Source organism: Panulirus ornatus, chromosome 2, assembly GCF_036320965.1.
Source record: "Panulirus ornatus isolate Po-2019 chromosome 2, ASM3632096v1, whole genome shotgun sequence".
Lineage (NCBI taxonomy): Eukaryota > Metazoa > Arthropoda > Malacostraca > Decapoda > Palinuridae > Panulirus > Panulirus ornatus.
Genome location: NC_092225.1, coordinates 96120270 through 96146143, shown reverse-complemented (window position 1 = coordinate 96146143; position 25874 = coordinate 96120270). Strand labels below are relative to the sequence as shown.

General features: G+C 39.0%; 1 protein-coding gene across 3 annotated transcripts in view; it reads left to right on the top strand.

The window, feature by feature from the left end:
* Window positions 1-25874, top strand: part of kra (basic leucine zipper and W2 domain-containing protein kra) — a 59613-nt gene that overhangs the window by 8534 nt on the left and 25205 nt on the right. For all 3 annotated transcript variants that reach the window (XM_071680146.1, XM_071680136.1, XM_071680156.1), the window contains exons 2-7: window positions 10712-10833; window positions 13996-14122; window positions 16351-16529; window positions 19071-19232; window positions 24390-24569; window positions 24834-24974. In XM_071680146.1, coding sequence (XP_071536247.1) covers window positions 10723-10833; window positions 13996-14122; window positions 16351-16529; window positions 19071-19232; window positions 24390-24569; window positions 24834-24974 — 900 coding nt within the window. In that variant the 5' untranslated portion in view covers window positions 10712-10722. The remainder of the gene's footprint in view (window positions 1-10711; window positions 10834-13995; window positions 14123-16350; window positions 16530-19070; window positions 19233-24389; window positions 24570-24833; window positions 24975-25874) is intronic.

Below are 25874 nucleotides of genomic sequence, written 5' to 3'. Positions count from 1 at the left end.
CATATATATGTGTCTGTGTATGTATATGTATGTATACACTGAAATGTATATGTGCGTGTATGGTTGTTTGTATTTATTTTATTTGTTATACTTAACCGCTGTCTCCCACATTAGCGAGGTAGTGCAAGGAAACAGATGAAGAATGGCCCAACCCACCCACACAGTCATGTATATACTTAAATGCCCACACATGCACACACATGCAAATAACATATACATTTCAACGTATATATACATATACATTCACAGACATGTACATATATACACATGTCCATGTCCATACTTGCTGCCTTCATCCATTTCTGTTGCCACCCTGCCACACATGAAATAGCAGACAGTGAGGGAGTGCCAGGAACAGACAAAAAGGCCACATTCGTTCACACTCAGTCTCTAGCTGTCATGTGTAATGCACCGAAACCGCAGCTCCCTTTATATATATATTTTATATATTTATTATACCTTGTCGCTGTCTCCTGCATTAGCGAGGTAGTGCAAGGAAACAGAGAAAAGAATGACCCAACCCACCCACAAACACATGTATATACATACACGTCCACACACGCATGTATACATACATATACATCTCAACGCATACATATACACAGACATAGACATATATACACATGTGCATAATTCATACTGTCTGCCCTTATTCATTCCTGTCGCGACCCCACCACACATGAAATAACAACCCCCTCCCCCCGCATGTGTGCGAGCTAGCACTAGGAAAAAACAACAAAGGCCACATTCGTTCACACTCAGTCTCTAGCTGTCATGTATTATGCACCGAAACCACAGCTCCCTTTCCACATCCAGGCCCCACAGGACTTTCCATGGTTTACCCCAGACGCTTCACATGCCCTGGTTCAATCCAATGACAGCACGTCAACACCCGTATACCACATCGTTCCAATTCACTCTTTTCCTTGCACTCCTTTCACCCTCCTGCATGTTCAGGCCCTGATCACTGAAAATCCCCTTCACTCCATCTTTCCACCTCCAATTTGGTCTCCCACTTCTCATTCCCTCCACCTCTGACACATATATCCTCTTGGTCAATCTTTCCTCACTCATTCTCTCCATGTGACCAAACCATTTCAAAACACCCTCTTCTGCTTTCTCGACCACACTCTTTTTATTACCACACATCTCTCTTATCCTTTCATTACTTACCCAATCAAACCCCCTCACGCCACATGTCCTCAAACATCTCATTTCCTGTACATCCACCCTCCTCTGCACAACTCTATCTATAGCCCATGCCTCACAACCATATATCATTGTTGGAACCACTATTCCTTCAAACATACCCATTTTTCCTTTCCGAGATAATGTTCTTGCCTTCCACACATTCTTCAATTCTCCCAGAACCTTCTCCTCCTCCCCCACCCTGTGACTCACTTCTGCTTGCATGGTTCCATCTGCTGCCAAATCCACTCCCAGATATCTAAAACACTTCACTTCCTCCAGTTTTTCTCCATTCAAACTTACCTCCCTGTTGACTTGTCCCTCAACCCTACTGTACCTATTAACCTTGCTCTTATTCACATTTACACTCAACTTTCTTCTTTCACACACTACCAAACTCGGTCATCAACTTCTTCACTTTTTCTTCTGAAGCAGCCACCAGCTCTGTATCATCAGCGAACAACTGACTTGCTTCCCAAGCCCTCTCATCCACAACAGATTGCATACTTGCCCCTCTCTACAAAACTCTTGCATTCACCTCCTTAACAACCCCATCCATAAACAAACAACCATGGAGACATAACGTAACCCTGCCACAAACCGGCATTCACTGGGAACCAGTCACTTTCCTCTCTTCCTACTCGTATACATGCCTTACATCCTCGATAAAAACTTTTCTCTGCTTCTAGCAACTTGCCTCCCACACCATGTACTCTTAATACCTTCCACGGGGCATCTCTATCAATTCTATCATATGCCTTCTCCAGACCCATTAATGCTACGTACAGATCCATTTTCTTTTCTAAGTATTTCTCACATACATTCTTCGAAGCAGACACCTGATCCACACATACTCTACCACTTCTGAAACCAGATTGCTCTTCCCCAATCTGATGATCTGTACATGCCTTCACCCACTCAATCAATACCCTCCCATATAATTTCCCAGGAATACTCACTAAACTTATACCTCTGTAATTTGAACACTCGCCTTTATCCCTTTGCGTTTGTACAGTGGCACTATGCATGCATTCTGCCAATCCTCAGGCACTTCAGCTTAAGCCATACATTCATTGAATATCCTCACCAACCTGTCAGCAACACAGTCACACCCTTTTTTAATAAATTCCACTGCAATACCATCCAAAAGTGCCGCCTTGCTGGCTTTCATCTTCCACAAAGCTTTCACTACCTCTTCTCTGTTTACCAAATCATTCTCCCTGACCCTCTCACTTTGCACACCACCTTGACTAAAACACCCTATATCTGCCACTGTATCATCTAACGCATTCAGCAAACCCTCAAAATACTCCATCTCCTTCTTACATCACCATGAATGCCCATACATGTGCATATACATATCAACATTACACATTTCTTTTTTTTTGTTTCAAACTATTTGCCATTTCCCGCATTAGCGAGGTAGCATTAAGAACAGAGGACTGGGCCTTTGAGGGAATATCCTCACCTGGCCCCCTTCTCTGTTCCTTCTTTTGGAAAATCAAAAAAAAAAGAGGGGAGGATTTCCAGCCCCACGCTCCCTCCCCTTTTAGTCGCCTTCTATGACATGCAGGGAATACGTGGGAAGTATTCTTTCTCCCCTATCCCCAGGGATAAAACATATACATATATATACACATGTACATATTCATACTTGCTTGCCTTCAGTATGTTCCTGGCACCACCCCACCCCCACAGGAAACAGCCTCACTTCAGTGAGGCAGTGCCTTGAAAACAGACAAAAAGAGCCACATTCGTTCACACTACGTCAGGTATAATGCACCAAAACCACATCTCCCTATCCGCATTCAGGCCCCACAGACCTTTCCATGGTTTATCCTAGATGTTTCACATGCCCTGATTCAATCCATTGACAGCGCATTGACCATCGTATACCACACAATTCCAATTCACTCTATTCCTTGCACACCTCAAACCCTCCGGTATGTCCAGGCCCCAATCACTCAAGATCATCTTCACTCCATCCTTCCACCTCCAATTTGGTCTCCAGCTTCCTTTAAAAAAAAAACTTCCTGCAGGAGAATGTGTGCATGTGCACACATTGTTTGGTTCATTTTTGTTGAATGATTTGTATTAAGATACAAGTTCATCCCTACTCATGACTTGTGTGACTTATAACTATCCATACATGTGGCCGGAAGAAAAATATGAAAAGAATGAAAGTTATGAACTAAAGAATCTTTAAAGGTATAAACTACAGAATCCTATGATAAAGCTGGGAAATAAAAGAATGTGATAATCATGATAGAAATTAACAGGGTAAAGGAATGCTGTACAGGTATACTAATTGTACATGCTATGATGACAGTCGGTTAGAGAAGAACTCAGACATATATCGGGGAATAGCTGTATCTGTTTCATATAATGAGTGAAGCATGATGAGAGACATGTTATGCATTTTCAATGCAAACCTTCAGCTCCTGTGTTACAATTATCCAAGTTTTGTATTGTCTTAAGATGAATTATGTAGCATTCATGTATGTTAACATGCATATATATAGTTAGATATTGAAGGCAATAAGGATTAGCTAAACTCAAGACTGATATTGATGTATAATTTCTCTCATCTATTTTAAGGCTGTTCATCGAGCCTGTATGGTTTCTTAGGTGGCACTGTGTTAGTTTGTTCCCTCGGTCTTTCATCTTCAAGCCAAGCGAATGAGAGCACAGTTGTGAGTTTTTTAGGAAGGAAATGAACAGCTTTTAGGTGGCTGTAGAGGACCGGGCAGATGATTATCATAAATTATTTGATAATTAGTCTTGTGAATGTGTGGAAGGTGATTTTATTGATGCTGGCTCTTTCATCACTGAAAGCTAATCAAGATGAGATAGGGGAAGGTTTTCTAGCAAAAGAGATGGCAGTGTTTCTTTTACCTGCCTGACCTTGACCATTGTGAATATAAAAAGATATATTTACTGTATAAGGTAAATCAATCATAGTAAATGGTAATACATTTTTTGGCATAGGTAAAATATGTAAAATAAGTGTAGTGGCAGCTCACTTGAAACTCAGGCTTTACTCCCAAACCTTTAATTGTGTACTGAAACCTGTAATACTTTTGACACATTATAAGAGTGCAGGTAATAGACAAATTAAACATATGGAGTAATTCTTACCATTTTTATATGAATGTTCTTGAAGTTGTAAGATTAAATACATTTCTTAAACTTGAACATTAAATTTGCAAGGGAAAGTGAATGGGAAGTTGTCAGATTAAATACATTTCTTAAACTTGAACATTAAATTTGCAAGGGAAAGTGAATGGTTCATTCTTAGATTTTGTTGCACAGTGGATGTCGCCCCCCATCCCAAGCAGAAGGTGTGTCAATCTTTCCACAACTGTATTTCATATTAAAACTAGAGGATGCATTGTATTAATGCTGTTGGAAAAGGTTCTTTAATAGATATGTAAAGTTGATCTGTTTTGATTTTTAGAGTAAGTTTTAGGTACTTCTGTTAGTGGATTAAAAGGTTGTAGGAAAATGCAATGCTATTGAAAAATTGGAATCTTGTTGATATCTCCTGCTGCAGGAAGAGCTTATTTTGGTTGCCCGTGTGTTGATGGAGAACACTATTGTAAGGTTTTGTTCTTTGTTTGGAATGTTGTGGTGGTAAAGATTTTCCTTTTTTTACGTTGTCAATCACAAGCACTTTGAATATTTTAGAATCGGTGTAAAACACTGCTCTATATTAATGTGTGGCCACCCCATGATTCATTAAAGGTATGTGGCTTCTTTCATAAATCAGACATGTTTATCGAAAGTTTGAGATGGGAGAGTTTTGTATTGTGTAGAAAGTTTGAAAATAGGCTCATTGAAGATTCATTATCATAGAAAATTGCTGAATAGGCACTGTCACATGACCTATAGTTAGTAGGTATGCAGATTTGTCCCTTCCTGTTTGTCTGTATGGTATTGTCAGTTATGGTTATCCATATCAGTGTGGTAAGCCTTTTCCACAATGATTCATACACACATTCGATAGAACTTATGTGTGATGTGCTAAATTCACTTTTTTCTGCATGAGCATGGTCAGCTTTTGCTTTTATGAATTTCGTGTGTGTGTCCTTTTCTTATTAAGCCTAGTTACATAACATGCATTAAGAGTGTGTATGATAATGTGTAAGTAATTTGCACTTCTGTGGAAATGTAATCCATAAGTGTTTGTTTTGTTTTTTGTAATTTATGGTATTAGTTTTTTTAATCCCCTATTATAGTAGTATGTATAAGACATATTTATGAAGTTAGAAATTGTGCACCGTACTGGAAGAATGTAGTATAAAGGAACCATGGAATTATGAAAATATTTGGATGGAACGGGAGTAGAAAGACATGCAAAGCTATCAAGGAAGGTGATGGTTGGATGGCAATGATGAATTCACCCTCAATAACATTTTGTATGCATGAGCATGAACTGCTTTTTTTTTATTTTGGTTATTAGATTTTGTTCACATTATGTGAGTAGCACTGTTAAGAGCAAAGTGTAAAAAGGAAAGTGCAATACTCTAAGGTAAGGTGCATTAGGTATTGGTTTGAATTAACATTGTATGTAAGCAATTTTATTTTTCTGTTTTTTGGGTGATATTAATACAGAATTTTTATCAACTTTTTATTTTATATTGATAAAAAGTGTTAAATTTGAATTCACATTTGTAAAAACATTTGGATTTGAGAGGATTAGATAAAAGGAACAAATAAGAGTGAAGATCAGTATAAAAGGTTGATAGAGTGGAAGAAGGTAGTAGTTGGTAGGCAACCAGGGAGGTACATTACGGAGACTGTGCCTAGTTATTGAGAGGATTAATGACGACTACATAGTGAGTCAGCACCTCAGTGGTTGTCAAGGTACACTCCTTTGACCCAGGTAGCTGTCTTTTCTTTGTTTCACCCACTTGTGGACTGCTAGTATGCTGACAAGCATACAATCTCGTCACACATCACATTTGATAACCCTTAATGCACAACTCTTTCTTTGTAATTCGTGGTTTTCCTGCACTGATTGAGTACTATGCATTAGTCCAACATTTTGGCAAAATGGTAGGAACTTTAGTTGGAAACTGTTATCGAGAAGTAGTAGGTAGGAACAGTAGATGACCCCTGGAGGAGCTTCTGAAAATATTGTGCAAGAGGTCCTCCCTTGCCAATGGCCTGGTAGGGGTGAGGTACTAAAGGGTGAGTTGTAGCACTGGAGTTCACCAGTTATGGAGAATCTTTTGCTATGGCCACCCCCTTGAGGGAATTCCTTAAGGAAATAGGCAGCAGAGATAAAGTTAGATTTTTTTTTTTTTTTGTCGCTGTCTCCCGCGTTTGCGAGGTAGCGCAAGGAAACAGATGAAAGAAATGGCCCAACCCACCCCCATACACATGTATATACATACTTCCACACACGCAAATATACACACCTACACAGCTTTCCATGGTTTACCCCAGACGCTTCACATGCCCTGATTCAATCCACTGACAGCACGTCAACCCCGGTATACCACATCGCTCCAATTCACTCTATTCCTTGCCCTCCTTTCACCCTCCTGCATGTTCAGGCCCCGATCACACAAAATCTTTTTCACTCCATCTTTCCACCTCCAATTTGGTCTCCCTCTTCTCCTCGTTCCCTCCACCTCCGACACATATATCCTCTTGGTCAATCTTTCCTCACTCATTCTCTCCATGTGCCCAAACCATTTCAAAACACCCTTTTCTGCTCTCTCAACCACACATCTCTCTTACCCTTACGTTACTTACTCGATCAAACCACCTCACACCACACATTGTCCTCAAACATCTCATTTCCAGCACATCCATCCTCCTGCGCACAACTCTATCCATAGCCCACGCCTCGCAACCATACAACATTGTTGGAACCACTATTCCTTCAAACATACCCATTTTTGCTTTCTGAGATAATGTTCTCGACTTCCACACATTCTTCAAGGCTCCCAGAATTTTCGCCCCCTCCCCCACCCTATGATCCACTTCCGCTTCCATGGTTCCATCCGCTGCCAGATCCACTCCCAGATATCTAAAACACTTCACTTCCTCCAGTTTTTCTCCATTCAAACTCACCTCCCAATTGACTTGACCCTCAACCCTACTGTACCTAATAACCTTGCTCTTATTCACATTTACTCTTACCTTTCTTCTTTCACACACTTTACCAAACTCAGTCACCAGCTTCTGCAGTTTCTCACATGAATCAGCCACCAGCGCTGTATCATCAGCGAACAACAACTGACTCACTTCCCAAGCTCTCTCATCCCCAACAGACTTCATACTTGCCCCTCTTTCCAAGATAAATCTTATGAAATAGCAGTGAATGGGAGACTTGTGAAAAATAGTCTTAAACAAGATGGATGATGGCCCTGAATGATAATAAATGAAGATTTTGGAGAGCAGAAAAGGTGAGGGAGGACTGTCTAGCTGTTGAAGATGAGAACAATAACTTGAAAGATGTATAATGTTTCCAAGTTGAAGAAATGAGGTAAAATTATAAACCGATTTTGAATGTTACATGGGTTACTTGATGGTGTACTGTTGGAATGAAAACATGAAGTGTTTAAGAGATAAAGAAATTGTTAAAGGAACTGATTGGTAGTAATGAAGCAAGTATGGTGGTTGTTTCAGAAGGTTTAAGTGAGGGAGTAAGAGAAAATATAATCAAGAACAGGCACGAAGAAAAATGATATAATAGAAATATTGTACAGGATAATGTGAAGATGGGTAATGATATATGGGGTGAAAATGGATCTTTCATGTTTGACAGCAGGAAATATAATCATATTCAAGGTAAACCTGCAAAGGCTTGTTTCATTTTATAAGGTAAAGAATGACTGAAAGAATGAGTAATTCCTCTTGACACAGAGGAAAGAACATGATAGGAGTCTGATTGACCATTGAAATTTTTTATTGAATTCTATGGAAAATGGAAAAAAAGCTAATGTGGTGTGGGAGAAGGGTGTCTTGGTCAAGCTATACACTTAACAGGTTGAAAGATAAGTCTTTTAATGTTGATCCCCTCCCTATTCATGATTAGTTATGTACAAGTGGTTAATTTCCAGGTTTTCCCTAATTTGCATTGTCACTGATAAGAGTTGATACAATTCTCCAGGTTTTCCCTTATTTACACTGATAGTGATCGGATACAATGCTCGATCTCTAGGTTTTCCCTGATTCATGGTGGTACAAATGGTCAGACACAAATGATCCATCAACAGGCTTTCCTTGATTCATGCTGGTAGTGATGGTCAGGTATAAGTGATCAATCTACAGGTTTTCTCTCATCAATCTATAGGTTTTTCCTCATTCACATAAAGATGGCTGCATCAATCAATCAACCTTCAGGATTTTCTTCATTCACACTGTTTAAGATGGTCTGATACATACAGATGATCAAACTACAGGCTTTCCTTTATTTCCATCAGTAATGTTGGTCAGCTATATATGATCAGTCTCCAAGTTTTTCCTCATTCACATTGGAAATGATGGTCACACACACATGATCTCCATGTTTTCCCCTCGTTCATTTTGGTAATGATGGTCAGATTCAGAGATCAGTCTCCAGGTTTTCCCTTGTTCATGTGGATACTTATAGTCAGATACAAATGATTCTCTTTTTTCCATACCAGTAGTGATGGTCACTACTGAATGACCATCAGAATGACCATATCAGGTTTTCTCTCATTTGCACTGGTAATGATGGTCAAATACATATTATCAGTTTTCATGTCTTCTCTCATTCTAGCCATGATTGTCAGTTCTGTATGATCAATCTTCTCTAATTTTTTGTTTTTCCGATTTTCTTTGTGTTTTCCTTGATGATAACACTCATTGATAATATTTACCTGTTTCACCCTTCTGATATTTATGTTTAGACTAACTTTAAATGTTATTCTACAATATGTTTGTGCTCTGTTGTTGGGTCACAACATAAGAATATTTAGATGTTCAGCAACCTAGATTTGGGAAAGTGTAAGTGTCACCTTGCACTGACTTTTGGGAAAGGCATGTGTGGTAAGTTAATAAGTAATTTTGTAAAGTGTACAGAATATTTGAGGAAGGTGTGGCATGTGGTAGAGAACTAATAGAAGTATTCTTATTTTGTGAGGGATAAGTAGTGGTAAGGTGAAATGTTGATGTGTATTAGGGTAGTGCAGTTTTGTCATGATTGTATTGTTTGAATATTGTTGAATAATTTCGTTGATATGAGAAAAATGTTCTTACATATGCAGAACAAAATGTAAACTCTTGGAATCGCTTTGTGAAGGTATTTTTTTTATTTGTAGAATCATAGGAGCTGGGCTGATGGGGAATTTAGCTTGATGATGACTATGAAAGCATGTTGGGAGCAGGTGTGATACTAAATAACCTTTATACAAGACTGTCGGCCTTATGATGTAACCAGTGAAATAGAGAGTAACAAGGTTGAAGGAACCATGTCCATTTTTTGAGTAATGATCTTTAAGAGTAGCAGGTTGAAGGCAGAAGTTTTTTTTTAAGATTAGCAGGTTGAAGGCAGGAGTTTTAACCTTTGAGAAAGCTGTAAGCTAAAAGGAATGAGAAGTTGAGTACAGTTTGGATAAGAAACTTGTACCTTACCTTCCAGGCAGTCAAGGTGTAAGTGTTGAGTGTCCTAACTGTGAAAGTTGCATCTTGACCATGAGAGGTCTTGTGCAATGTTGAATCGTTATTGAATTAGCTGGTGTCCTGAACATAAGCTTGTAAGCTCACATGGAGTAGTGGATGGTGGGCTGTGGTTTCATTGCATTATCTATGACAGCTGAGATGGATGTATGCAAATGAGGCTGCAGTATGCTTGTTTTTGATGCTCTGTCTTTGCAGGAAAAGCAGTTTGGCTTAAAAGTCGTATGTTGAGGACTTGTGGATCAGGTGTTTGAATTTATATGAGAAACTAGAAATTGTTGAAAGAAGCTAAGTTACCTGCTAATGATGGTCAGAACATTATGTCCTTGCTTTACCATATGTACACCCGTTGTTGGCCTGAGTCCAAGTTTTTTGTTACTCAATTGGTCCATCAAGCTATTAGAAGCCATGGCTTTCAGGATTGCATAAACACCACAGCCTGGCCTGTCTGGTAAGCTGTAAATGTTTATTTCAGACAGTTCATATGTCAAAAGAAAAGTTTTCAAGTAATAGTACTGTCTTTGGCACTGTCACTCTCTCATTGGAAACAGTGGTATATCTTTGGCTCTATGTTGATTGTGCTCTTAGACTTCTTAAACATACCAAACTCAGGTGGCTTGTTGAATGTGATGAATATAATGAGTATGGGATATCTAGTTGTTGCAATTTGAAGGTTGTGTAATTTGAGTGTAGGTAAGTAAAAAGTATTAATTTTGTGATTTTTGTGGTTTAGATGGAAATTTATGGATTGGAAGTAGTACTCTGTATTTATTAACTTTTCAGTTGTGTACTATATTAGTAACTAACAGTTGTTGAAGATTGATTTTTTCATAATTTTATTCTAACATTTGTCTCTTTCCTGCAGTTGTCTGTTGTATGACTACTAAAGCTGAAAAACCCACGCTCCAGGGGCAGCGCATAAAGACTCGAAAGAGAGATGAGAAAGCGAAATACGACCCTGTGGGGTTTCGTGATGCAATCTTACAGGTATGTCTTGAATAATCTAAGATTTTATGATAGATTAGATAAATCCCTTCCATAAGAATTATGTGTGGAAGTCGAGAACATTATCTCGGAAAGCAAAAATGGGTATGTTTGAAGGAATAGTGGTTCCAACAATGTTGTATGGTTGCGAGGCGTGGGCTATGGATAGAGTTGTGCGCAGGAGGATGGATGTGCTGGAAATGAGATGTTTGAGGACAGTGTGTGGTGTGAGGTAGTTTGATCGAGTAAGTAACGTAAGGGTAAGAGAGATGTGTGGAAATAAAAAGAGTGTGGTTGAGAGAGCAGAAGAGGGTGTTTTGAAATGGTTTGGGCACATGGAGAGAATGAGTGAGGAAAGACTGACCAAGAGGATATATGTGTCGGAGGTGGAGGGAACGAGGAGAAGAGGGAGACCAAATTGGAGGTGGAAAGATGGAGTAAAAAAGATTTTGTGTGATCGGGGCCTGAACATGCAGGAGGGTGAAAGGAGGGCAAGGCATAGAGTGAATTGAAGCGATGTGGTATACTGGGGTTGACATGCTGTTAGTGGATTGAATCAAGGCATGTGAAGTGTCTGGGGTAAACCATGGAAAGCTGTGTAGGTATGTATATTTGCGTGTGTGGACGTATGTATATACATGTGTATGGGGGTGGGTTGGGCCATTTCTTTCGTCTGTTTCCTTGCGCTACCTCGCAAACGCGGGAGACGGCGGCAAAAAAAAAAAAAAAAAAATTAGAAACAGGGTTCACCGAGAAGATACATAGGTTAATCAGTTTGAAATGAATAGTAAAAAAAGAATGGGGAAAATATGGGATTGATGAAATGACCTGAGCCTGACATTAGAATATTTGATTGCCTTAATTTATTCCATGTTATATTGAAACTGGAGATTTAGTGGAATTCGTTGTGCTTAGGGAAGTGTGCTTCATTTGAGTTGCATTGGATAACTTGTTGAAAAATTTTGATTGTGAATCAGAAATATAGTATGTTTTTTATTAGAATTCAGATATTAATGTACTTTGTGATAGGGGAGGTGTTCATTTGTAAGAATTTGAGACTTTCTTAAAAAAAGATATTTGCTTGTGGATGTATGGATTTGGAGAAAGGATGCAATTGGGTTGGCAGAGGGGCCCCTTTGGAAGGTGCTACAAATACATAGGGTAAGTGGAAAGTTCTTTACTGCTCCCATCATTCCATTCACTGCTTGTCCACTTCCAGATATCCAAGACACTGTACTTCAGGTTCATCCCATTCAAACTGAAACTGACCTGTCCTACTCTCCTGCAAAATCTTGCATGATTTCAGTCATGTTCAAAAACTGCAGTTATGCTATCTCAATATATTGAAAAAAAATAAGACCAGTTAAGAAACAAAAAAAAACATGGTTTCCTTATCAGCATGTAAATTCCTTGGGTTGCATATTAGTGAGACTAAGTTAATATATGTATTAGTTGCTTTGTCGCTGTCTCCCTCAGTGATGTAGCGTAAGGAAACAGACGAAAGAAATGGCCCAACCCACCCACATACACATGTGTATACATACATGTCCACACATGCAAATATACATACCTATACATCTCAACGTATACATATATAGACAAACACAGACATATACATATATACACTCCCAATTGCCTTGACCCTCAACCCTACTGTACCTAATAACCTTGCTCTTATTCACATTTACTCTTAACTTTCTTCTTTCACACACTTTACCAAACTCAGTCACCAGCTTCTGCAGTTTCTCACATGAATCAGCCACCAGCGCTGTATCATCAGCGAACAACAACTGACTCGCTTCCCAAGCTCTCTCATCCACAACAGACTTCATACTTGCCCCTCTTTCCAAAACTCTTGCATTCACCTGCCTAACAGCCCCATCCATAAACAAATTAAACAACCTTGGAGACATCACACACCCCTACTGCAAACCTACATTCACTGAGAACCAATCACTTTCCTCTCTTCCTACACGTACACATGCCTTACATCCTTGATAAAAACTTTTCACTGCTTCTAACAACTTGCTTCCCACACCATATATTCTTAATACCTTCCACAGAGCATCTCTATCAACTCTATCATATGCCTTCTCCAGATCCATAAATGCTACATAAATCCATTTGCTTTTCTAGGTATTTCTCACATACATTCGTCAAAGCAAACACCTGATCCACACATCCTCTACCACTTCTGAAACCACACTGCTCTTCCCCAATCTGCTCTCAATCAATACCCTCCCATATAATTTACCAGGAATACTCAACAAACTTATACCTCTGTAATTTGAGCACTCACTCTTATCCCCTTTGCCTTTGTACAATGGCACTATGCACGTATTCCACCAATCCTCAGGCACCTCACCATGAGTCATACATACATTAAATAACCTTACCAACCAGTCAATAATACAGTCACCCCCTTTTTTAATAAATTCCACTGCAATACCATCCAAACTTGCTGCCTTGCCGGCTTTCGGCTTTCATCTTCCATTTAATTTTATATTCATAAAAACAGTTTCCAGAGTACGAGTATTTGATATTTTGATGCAATTAAAGTTCTGTTCATTTCATGTGCATATAATTATGTATGTTTAAATAGCATGCCAACAGTAAAAAGAATCGGTAAATAGTACATAAAGTGTGTTAGAAGTTCACATGTACAGTGGAAAATCATGCTTTGAAAGCATAAACTGTTTACTAGGAGTGGGTGTGTATATAATGCAGTGACATGGAAGTGCCCTTAATTATCCCAAAGACCTCACTCATCAAAAAAAAACTTCTAACTATGAGGAAGTCCATCATTTTGATGTGACTGAAAGTAATGCAGCCTTGGAGCTGGAGGAGCTCTTGGAAAGAGATCAGGGTAACACCACGATCCTTACTTATTAAGGAGTCCAGGGTTAGTTATATGATAAGGTCCCTACTGTTTGCATAGCCCTCTCTCCTGTCCATTCAACACTCTCCCACACTGATATAGGAATGTAAGCTTCTTTTTTTGGTATATAATGAGTATAATCTTTAATTATTTTTGTCACGATTATAATGTTTTTGGGTATAGGCAGAAGTAATTGAGTATAAAAGAAAAGTAATCTAATAATTAAACTTGTTCCTAAAGAACTACAGAATAGTATTGATTTTTCACCTTATGTTTTTACTTTACAGGGTCTTACTGAAGCTGACTCAGATTTAGAAGCTGTGAACAAATATCTTGACCAGGCCGGGTCCAAACTTAAATATCGCACTTACGGAGAAACACTCTTTGACATACTAATTGCTGGGGGCATTCTCAGTAAGTATTGAGCATTGTTGATTTTTATCACTTGTTTGTAGGTGCCTAATTAATTTTTTTTATCCTTGCTTGGTATTTTTTTCATTGGATCACTTCCTGCTGTACATGAGGGATGTGTTCTTGTACGTGCATGTACTGTATAGCAAATCTGTGTAGTAGTAGATTTAAAGGTGTATGGGAAAAATTAGGCTTGCATTTCCAGTGGTCTTTTTGTTTGATTAGCTTTTGGTTGTCATATTGTTCAATAGATTGCATAGATTGGCAGTTCATATAATATAATGAAATGTATCTTTATATAAAAGAAATATTCTACCACTACATCATCTCTGTTCTACAGACCTAGGTCAGAGGTAACATTCAAAAATATGATTAAAGCAGCCAATGTTTTGTTATAAGATTTAAGATATTATTCAACAGTTTTGCATTACATCAAATCTGTATTGTCCTTTTTCTTTGCCTTTTTTTTCATCATGGTTAAGCATGTGTGAATTTTACAATCACAAATCAGATTTTGTGAACATGTAAAATGATGAGATAGTTTCTTTTTGAAATCTCCACTCGTTTCTTTTTGACATTTTCAAAAGATACAATTTCATTCATGGAGATTATATGAGAGAATGTGTTTGCCATACTGTTTCTTTGCATATGAATATGATAATTTGGGGATTTTTTTTTTCAATAAGGCAAAATTCAAAGTAGGTAGTAGATGGTAGGCAGTCAGTGAAGGGAGGTATATTACCAGTACTACCTGCCTAGGTAGTGGAAGGGTTAGTGACAAATGCATAATGAGCATAATGTCTTTCCTGGGACCTGAGTTAGGACAGCATGATCCAAACACGTCCTAGTTTGTAGTAAGCATCAGTGAAATGTACCTCATGTTCTTTGAAAAGAACGAAAAATATTTGCATGAATGAAACTGTGCATGCTGGGTTTGACCCAAGATGGAGAAGTGCGTTTGAGTGGGCATCCTACAGGACACCCAAAATATGACTAGAAGTTTGATTTTTGTATTTTTGATGTTTGGACTGTCTGTCCTTTTGGTTCTAGTATGGGTGTACATTCTTTTGGATACTTTGAATGTGTACACACTCCCAATAACATTTCTTCTCTATACCTGTTTGCATTTATTTAGTAATTTCAAGTGAGTCGCAAAGGTTGAGAATCCAGGACGTGAATATGAGTTACTTTAGCATGTGATATGACTGAATGGAATGAAGTATTGATGAGATATATAAAAGCTTTGTATGGCAGGAAGTGTGGAGAGGTACAGTGGCTGAAATGTAATACTTTGAGGTGGATTGAGTATGTGGAAAGAATGCAAGACAGGGATTTTATAAGGAGAGATTATGATAGTACCATTAATGGGGTTTATGTAAGAGGAAGGCCAGTAGTAACATGGTGAAATAGAGAGGGGGAGAAATGGGGGAAGAATGTGTGGATTTGTGTATGCAAGTGACAGGGATAAGAGGAGCACTTCTGCCTTGGCCACCCCAATGATGGGAGTGCACAGGAATAAGCATCAAAGTCACATATTGATAAATAGACATGATTCATTGCTTGTCTTAGATGTTTGACAGTTGAGCTATTAATGAATATATGTTTATCACAGACTTCTGTTTCACATCTTGAGGAAAGTATGGACATCTTGGATGGGTTAGACTCCAGCTCTTGAACTTTAGCTAAAGGCACATTTATGATCAAAATGGGGTATCATTAACAGTTGTAAGAAAGAGTTTTGTATGATAACAAAATGAGAAGTACTTGGTAAGTAAAATTCCGTGGTCAAGAATTCCATTTAATTTTTTTGAAGAAACCATTTAGATTGGAACTATTGTAAAAGAAAAATGACTTCCCAAAGCTGAAAGTTGAGAATTTTTTATGCAAGTCACATTTGGTGTCAGCATTTTGCACCTGTCTGATAAGACTTTAAGGAAAATCCTTGTTCATCAGTGTTAGGACCAACGCTGAAAACATTCTTGGATTTCTTGTTTAGCAGAATACTGAAGACCTTGTTTTAGGTTGGATGAAAGGTTTTCAAGTTGTCACAAATGTGTAAGTTTACTTGGGTATGAACATTTACTGGAGGGTATATTTGTTAGTATGTAAAAAAAAAAAAAAAAAAAAAAAAAAAAAAAAAAGACCTAAATTTAGATATGATAATTATAATTTCAGAAACTTACTTGGGTTTTGAATGACTACTAATGTTATTTTTTATTTTCTCCCTGCAGCTCCAGGTGGAGGAATCTCTGAAGATGGCGTTGACAGTGGCCCAGTACGAACAAACATGTGCGTGTTTGGGGCACCAGATGATTCCTACGAAACATTGCGCGGTTATGCTGGGATTTTCACCAGGTTGATGAGGCGTTACAAGTACCTGGAAAAGATGTTCTATGAAGAGATGAAAAAGGCAAGTATTCACTCTTTCTTCCCATACATATTCACCTTGTCCTTTCTTAGCAAGGTAGTGCCAGGAACAGGCAAAGAAGTTATTTGCTTACATTGACACACTAGCTGTTTTGTATAATGCATTAATACCAGAACCCTCTATCTGATACTGAACCCCACAGATCTTTTTGTCGCTTCCCCTTACTGATTCCTATTCCCTGTTACGAGTTAAACATCAAAACCTCATTTTTCAGAAATTTGTGAACTTCCAAACTACAGTGCATTCAAAATTACATGCAACTTGTGTGTGGACTTGTAGTTAATAATTTCATTGTATCTTTGGTGGGTGAGTGGGAGACATGTCAAGTGCCCATGGCACTTGACATGTCTCCCACTATGGCATTATTGGATTATTTACTTGTCTTGGATGGGACTGTGCTGCAAGGGGCAGGTTGTGGGATGTCTGATCATTACTTTGTGGAGCTGGTGGTGAAGATTAGTAGAGGTTTTTGGAAAAGAGGAAATTATATTGATAGGAAAAGAGTGGTGAAAGTGAGTAACTTTGTTAAAAGAGGCTTGTGTGTTCCTGACTCTTGGAAAATTGTATGGGAGATTGGTGATTCAGAGGCTGATTTCATGTGCACTTTCATGATGATGAACAGTGGGGCTTCAGGAGTGGAAGGGGATATGTGGATTAGATGTTTGCCTTGTGTGAGAAGTACATAGAAAAAGAGATGGGCTTCTGTGTGGTACCTCTGGATATGGAGAAGGCATATGATATGGTGGATAGAGGTTCTCTCTTGAAGATGTTGTATATATGACGTAAGAGAAAACTGCTTGAAGCATTGGAAGTTTTTAAAGAGAGTAAGGTGTTTGTGAGAACAGGAAGAAAAGAAGGCAAGTGGCTCCAGGTGAAGGTGGGCCTATGGCAGGGGTGTCTGATTTCACCATTGCTGTTTGATTTGTATATGGATGGAATGTTGAGGGAGGTGAATGCAAGGATTTTGGATAGGAGCAGGTTTGGACTGTCAGGTGTCATAAGTACCAATAATCACCCACTTGTACACTTCGATTTTTAACCACATCAGTCGGGAGGGGGGGGGGGGCTCTTCTTTACACTAGTTCTCACATTCCCACAATTCCACCTTCAACAGAAGTGCTACTCGGCTCTCACCCAACACTTTACCCCAAAGACATTCCAGAACCATGCTTCCCATTGCCTTTGAGATTTATGTCACCCAGATCTAGAACATCTAGGTTTTTTACTAAAACATTTTTCCTGTGTCACCCCCCTCATCTTGGTTACCTCCAAACACATTCTGATAATCCAGCCTGAACCTTTGAGGAAGATGTGCTCTTCTTGCTCGGAACCTTTCTGTGTTCCAACTTTAAGAAATGCAGCTAGGGAAGGGCTTTCAGTCCCTTGCTTTCCCACCATAGTTGCTTTCTTTGATAGGAATTGTGTGGGAAATAATCTTTCTCTATCCCTTAGCTTCTGTAAACAGTTACCTACTGCATCGTAGACTGTGCTTTTATTGAATGGTTGTTCTACCTTTCGAATGCAAACATAAAACAGCATTCAGGACAACCTCGTTCTTTTTAATCAGTTCAAAGATTTCTCTTCTTACGAAAAGTGACACCCTATCCATTCAGCACTTGCCTAGTGAAACAAAGTACTTTCCATAGTTCCACTTTGTGCTTAGCACTTAGTTATCTGTAAATTCATCCCTGTCACATGCTTCAGCAACCTATACTTTCAGCTCCCACCACTAACATGCAGACACCTTATTTTCAGAATACATTCATTTTGAAATTACTGAGGAAATACAAAACACTTACCCCCAACTTCATTTGACAAGGCATACACCTAATCTAGCCATATATGACCAACTTGTCGACTCACTGAGATGCCATCTGCCACTTGGTTACAAATATTGATATTACCTCAGAAAACCTTACATACACATGATGAACCTTGCATTGCATATTGGAGATGCTGACCAACATGGCAGCCTTTCACTCCTCTACCAACACACACTCGCACGCTCACACAACACATTGATGCACACACATGCACACAACACACACTTGCACGCACAACACACACTTGCTCACACACAACACGCACACACTTGCACTTAAAACACACTCGTGCATGCACATACACGCACTCTCGCACACACATTCACTCACTCACTCTCTCTCACACACACACACACACACACACACACACACGTGTGCCTACGTACATGCTCATACACACTCAAACAAAATGGTATGGACTTGTAGATGTGGCTAGATTTCTAAGCAGTGTGGGAGTTCTTTCAAGGCGTTTTGGGGCAGAAGTGTTTTTGTGGCACGACATCAGGCAGTGCAGGTCCTTCCCCTCTCTTTCAGCCATGTTTGGAAACTATAGAAATGACTAGTAATACAGATCTTTTAAAAAGAATTTGTGCAAATGTTTTCACTATGAATATGGTTTGATCACCTGTTTTTATAATGGGAAAATTGTGCTGAAATATATCAATACTGTTTAAGATATTAAACATTTGTTTTTCTGCAGGTCCTGGTGTACCTAAAGGGGTTTGGGGAAGGTGACCGCATACGTTTGGCACGTTGTGTTGGCATGTGGACAACTGACTCCCTGCTTGATCCTAAGGTGCTAGCAACTTTGCTACAGGATCACCTCGTCAAAGATGGCCTTGCTGCAGATTTTCTTTGTGAGGTTAGAGCACATTCTTATTTTTGTGATTCAGTACTTTCAATGTTGCTTTCTATTTGATGTTAATCTTATTTTCTGTTTACATGGGTACATCAAATGCATAAAACGGAATATGCCTTTTCAGGGTACGCTGTATTTAAAAGTGATAGGTGGAATAAAGTAGTTGTTGGTGCCTTGCATTCAAGTGTATTCTCAAGAACAAGTTGTCCTCACTGTTATTGCATCATAATTAATCATTCCAAACATCTGAAAATCACCTGGTGTGATACTGTGCAACACCTTTTGGTAAATTGATCATGATCTCAGAATGCATAAGATGGGAATAACTTGGAAAACTTTTAAAGGTTTTTCCAGAAACAGAACTATAGTTTTCTATTTTCAATGTTTCCACATGTGTTAGGAACACTATTTGATGCTTTATCTTGGTCACTCAATGCTGGAAGAGTTAGTGCTCAAAAAATCACTTCCTCTGAAGTGGACAGATCATTATCTGCCATTAATTCAGGATCATTTGCCTGTCCCTTTAAACTTGGATGAAGTTACTCAGAATCATCCAATAAGATATTACAAAAATGTGTTTTCTTTGGTATGGCTGGAGTATGACTAACCTTGGGGAGATGTTATCGTGCAATATCAATTCTGGAAACCACCCAGAGCTTGAGTTTGAGTGTGTATGAATGTGGCCTACTTGTTTGTTTTCCTGGCGCTGCCATGCTGAAGCAGAGTGTAGCGATGCTGTTTCCTGTGGGCGAGGTGGCACCAGGAATGGATGAAGGCAAACAAGTATGAATATGTACATGTGTATGTTATTATTATATTATACTTAGTCGCTTTCTCCTGCGTTAGCGAGGTAGCGGAAAGAAACAGACAAAAGAATGGCCCAACCCACCCACACACACATGTACATACATAAACGCCCACACGTGCACATTTACATACCTATACATTACAATGTATACATACACATACACACATTTACGTATATACACATGTTAATATCCATACTTGCTGCCTTTATCCATTCCTGTTGCCACCCTGTCACACATGAAATGGCACCCCCTCCCCATGCGTGTGAGGTAGCACTAGGAAAAGACAACAAAGGCCACATTTGTTCACACTCAGTCTCTAGCTGTCATGTGTAATGCGCTGAAACCACAGCTCCCTTTCCACATCGAGGACCCACAAAACTCTCCATGGTTTACACCAGACACTTCACATGCTCTGGGTCAATCCATTGACAGCACATCGACCCCAGTATACCACATCGTTCCAATTCACTCGATTCCTTGCATGCCTTTCACCCTCATGTATGTTCAGGCCCTGATCGCCCAAAATCTTTTTCACTCCATCCTTCCACCTCCAATTTGGTCTCCCACTTCTCATTCCCTCCGCCTCTGACACACATATCCTCTTTGTCAATCTTTCCTCACGCATTCTCTCCATGTGACCATACCATTTCAGTACACCCTCTTCTGCTCTCACCACATATTGTCCTCAAACATCTCATTTCGAACACATTCACCCTCCTCTGCATATCCCTATCGATAGCCCACACCTCGCAACCATATAACATTGTTGGAGCCATTATGCCTTCAAACATACCCATTTTTGCTCTACGTGATAATGTTCTTGCCTTCCACACATTCTTCAGTGCTCCCAGAACATTCGCCCCCTCCCCCACCCTGTGACTTACTTCCGCTTCCATGGTTCCATCTGCTGCTAAATCCACCCCCAGATATATAAAACACTTCCTCCAGACATATAAAATGCTCTCCATTCAAACTTGCCTCCAAATTGACGTCCCTCAATTCTGCTGAACCTAACAACCTTGCTCTAATTCACATTTACTCTCAACTTTCTTCTTTCACACACTTTACCAAACTCAGTCACCAGCTTCCGTAGTTTCTTACCCGAATCAGCTGTCAGGGATGTATCATCAGCAAACAACTGACTCACTTCCCAAGCCCTCTCATCCACAATGGACTGCATATTTGCCCCTCTCTCCAAAACTCTTGCATTCACCTCCCTAACAGTCCCATCCATAAACAAATTAAACAGCCATGGAAACATCATGCAGCCCTGCTGCAAACCAACATTCACTGAGAACCAATCACTTTTCCTCTCTTCCTACTCGTACACATGCCTTACATCCTTGATAAAAGCTTTTCACTGCTTCTGGCAACTTAACCTCCCACACCACATACTCTTAATAATACCTTCCACAAAACATCTCTGTCAACTCTATCATATACCTTCTCCAGATCCATAAATGCTACGTACAAATCCATCTGCTTTTGTAAGTATTTCTCGCATACATTCTTCAAAGCAAACACCTGATGCACACATCTTCTACTACTTCTGAAACCACACTGCTTTTCCCCTAGTCTGATGCTCTGTTCATGCCTTTACCCCTCTCAATCAATACCCTCCCTTTTAATTTCCCAGGAATACTCAGTCTTATACCTCTGAAATTTGAACACTCTCCTTTATCCCCTTTGCCTTTATACAGTGGCACTATGCATGTATTCCACTTCTCCTCAGGCACTTCACCATGAAAGATACGTACATTGAATATCCTTACCAACCAGTCAACAACACAGTCACCCCTTTTTTAATATATTCCACTGCAATGCCATCCAAACGCACCGCCTTGCCAGCTTTCATCTTCTGCAAAGCTTTCACTACCTCTTCTCTGTTTACCAAACCATTCTCCCTAACCCTCTCACTTTGCACACCACCTTGCCCAAAACCCCCTATATCTGCCACTCTGTCATAAAACACATTTAACATACCCTCAAAATACTCACTGCACCACTACTTGTTTTTACTTCCCCATTAGCCCCCTTCACTGATGTTCCCATTTGTTCTCTTGTCTTACGCTCTTTATTTACCTCTTTCCAAAGAGAAGAGAGAGGCATTTGGACAATTTTTGCAGGAAAGTGGTGTGAATGAGTGGGAGATGCATAAAAGAAAGAGAGAGGAGGTGAAGAGAAAGGTGCAAGAGGTGAAAAAGGGCATTTGAGAGTTGGGGTGAGAGAATATTGTTAAATTTTAGGGAGAATAAAATGAACGTGTATGTATATGTGAATAATTATTATGTACATGTTTGTGTATGGGCATTTATGTTTCCTGTCGCTTTCTTGCTGATGTGGGAAACAGCGACTAAATATAATAGATTATACGTATACACCTTGATAAGCCCATGTGCAAGGAGAATACATCAGTTTTAGTTGTTACTACAAGTGAGGATCTCAGAAACAGTGTTGAAGTTGGAGAGAAAGTTTGTTACAAGTGATCACATGTGAATTACTTTTGAGTTAACTTTTAACTTACCCTTTTATGCTGGTTGAAATGAGAGTTACAAGAAATAAAAAAATTTAGACTACCAGTTAGAGATTTTACTGTGGCCACTTTCTTGAGGAAGTTCTTAAAGAGAATGGGCATCTGAGATGTAGATAGATATATAGATGCAGGTTGGGGAAGTAAGTCTGTAAAGAAATTAAACGTTAGCACCTTTGGACGGACTGAATATTGATAAATGCAAACTTTTGCATTCTGTTGTAAAAATGAAAAGGCTATCTGCTGAATGAATTTTGTTGAAATGCAAAAGGTAAATGAGGAAAAAGACAGCTGTAATAATCTTACGTGATACAAAGTAATCAGTGCACAATAAAAGCAGTTAAGGTAAACAAAATTCTATGATTTATAGGTAGAACTACTGAATTTATGTCCGGGAAATTTTCCTCACTTTATGAGTCATTCATGCATCCGCATCTTGAATATTATGTTCAGTTTTGGTCACCCCACATGGGGAAAGACAAAATGGAAAGAGTACAGAAAGGAGCTACCAAGATGGTTCATGGACTGAGAAACAGATTCTGTGAGAGCTGACTAAACGACGTTGATGTGTTAGTTTTGAAAAAATGTTAAGAGGTGATCTGATACAGTCATTCAGAATAAGTAAAGGTTTGATAATCTTGATACAATGATCTGCATGGTGTTATATTAAAAGTTTGATTTTTAATCGTAGTAATGGTTACAAACTAGTGGGCAAATGTTTTACCTCAAATGAGGTGAATCACTTTTTCTTAAAGGAAATGCTAACATTTAGAAAGATTTACCAATTAATGGTTGAAAGTAGTATGATATTTGTTTAATAAAAGACTTTATGAATATTTCACTTGAAGTTCACGGATGACTATATTTTTGCTCAGTTCAATGGAAAGTTTAAATTTTTTTTTTATTTTGAATATGTCTCACTATCACAGACAGCCTTGAAGTGACCCAGTGAGTAATTTCCTTTGTGTCTGTTTACTGTTTCCCTAGGATCTAACTGTCCAAGGCTTTTACTACAGTATGTGCTCAAATTTTTAATCTTAAATACTTATCAAGTCTGCAGGAAGGGCTGCTTGTAATTATTGTATTATAAATGCTCCAATTGCATGTCTTGTGTGCTTTGTGGGAAATTGGCCATTTCCCCTGGTCAAGACCACAAGTCAAAAAGTGATGTGTATGTGTGTCTATGTCTGTGGGATAATCACAGAACGTAATGGGATGTGTACAGAGCATAAATGAGCAAGAGTAACTCGTTTGTTTTTCAAGTGGACATATATTTTGTAGGGAGGTGTTTTAGAATGGATTGGGAAGGTGGTTGTGTTTGTCAGGTCATTTCAGTGTGTACATGTTTTGTCGGGGTTGTATTGGTTGATGGAGGAAGGATCTCCAAGTCTAGGTTGTTGAAGTTTGAGGCAGGGGTTAGTGTTTATTTCTACTTGGCAGTTGGTGTTTGGTTATGAAGTGTTTTGAGCTCTATCTTTATTTAGGTGTGCAGTTATGGACTTGAGATTGTTAGACAGCCAGTAATTGTTCTGAGTACTTTAGTTTTGTTTGGTTTCTGGCTTAGTATTTAAGTATTGGCACTTGCTGAAAATCCTCCCTATTTGTATTGCTACCTCAATAAAGAAGGAATATGAGTAGTAACTTGAGGATTTATTCATAAAGTTACTGTTGTCTGTTCCTTACACTGCCTCTCTCAGGTAGAACTGGCTGGAAGATAGGAAAAAGATAAGCATGTCTTGCTCATTTTACTCTGTTGAAGCTTTTTATTTTCTTTTGCCTGTTAGTGTGAAGGTTTGATAATGATTGTTTTTTTATTGTAAGGTACTTTTGAGTGCTAAGAACTTGAAGGACATCGGTACAGTGCGATCATTGCTTCGCAAAGCTGGCCTGGACTCTAGATTGATGGAGTTCCTACAGGCTAACAAGCGTACTGATGAGAACTTCAAGAACCTGTTCCAGCAGAAGGGCCTGGAAGAGATACTTGGTATCTACAGGAACTTGGTGGGTATTAGTAATGTAATACTTACAATAAATTTAAGAGATTTGAATAATAAACCCTATTTGCACAGAAATGGGGACTTGAGTAGAAAAGGCGTTAATTTAATCAGGTTTAAGTTTTTGTATACAGTTGTCAGAAATGGGGACTTGAGTAGAAAAGGCATTAATTTAATCAGGTTTAAGTTTTTGTATGCAGTTGTCTGATTATTAAATATGTATTTAAAGGGTTCAGAATTCTTATGTTGTTGGTTTTCTTTTATCTGATAGGAAAAGGAAACCAGTCTGAAGGAGCTCCAGGTTTACCTGAGCCAGCAGGTTAATGAGGGTGCTGGTGTCAGGGAGATTATAGCAGGAGTACAGGAGATTGCTAAGAAGAACAACATCCAAGAGCCACAGATAGTTTCTGCTGTAAGTTTTTTGTCTATTTTCTTCAATATTTAATTGCCATAACCTGCTTTAGTGATGTGCCAAGTTTTCTGGTTTGCTGTTATATATATGACAGAGACTGGATGTGATTGAGGCCATAGTTTTTCCTTGACATCTCTCTGTTAGGATTTTTTTTCCCATGATCAATGCTTCCTGTGTTAGTGAGGTAGCCCCAGAACAGACGAAGAAATGGCACTTATGGTCACACTCATTCTCTGACTGTCATATACTTAGGTATAAGATGTTATACATGTTTCACTTAGGATTATATTTCTTATACTTGTTTGTTTGTAGCTGCACTAATGTGAATGTTATTGTTTTATGATTGTAGAATTTTCAAAATGGAGTCTTTCTTGTTCTTCATTTCCTGTGTTAATGAGATAGTGCCAGGGACATATGAAGAAAAAGCTTTATTCATTTGCATCCATTCTCTATTGTCATGTGTAATGCATCAAGACCACATCCCCCCAGACGCAACCACGCCCCACAGACCTCTTCATGGTTACCCTAGCTACTTCACATACCCTGGTTCAGTCCGTCGTCAGCCTTCAGTATACCACATAACTCCAACATACTTTATCTTGTACATTCCTTTCACCCACCTGCATGTTCAGGTCCAGAGCGCTTAAAATCTTTTTTCACTCAATCCTTCCATCTCTTGTTTGGTCTTCTCCTTGGCCCCTTCAACTTTTGACATGCATATCTTTGTCATCCTCTCCTCATTCGTTGTCTCCTCCAAACCATTTCAGCACATTAACAGCTTTGTTATTACCACATCTCTCTGTTGAACATGCATGTTTAGGACCAACCTTTCTTTTTTAAAGTGCATGGTATATCAGTATTTATGGCTCTTGGAAAACTTAGTCCATTGCCCAGCAATCC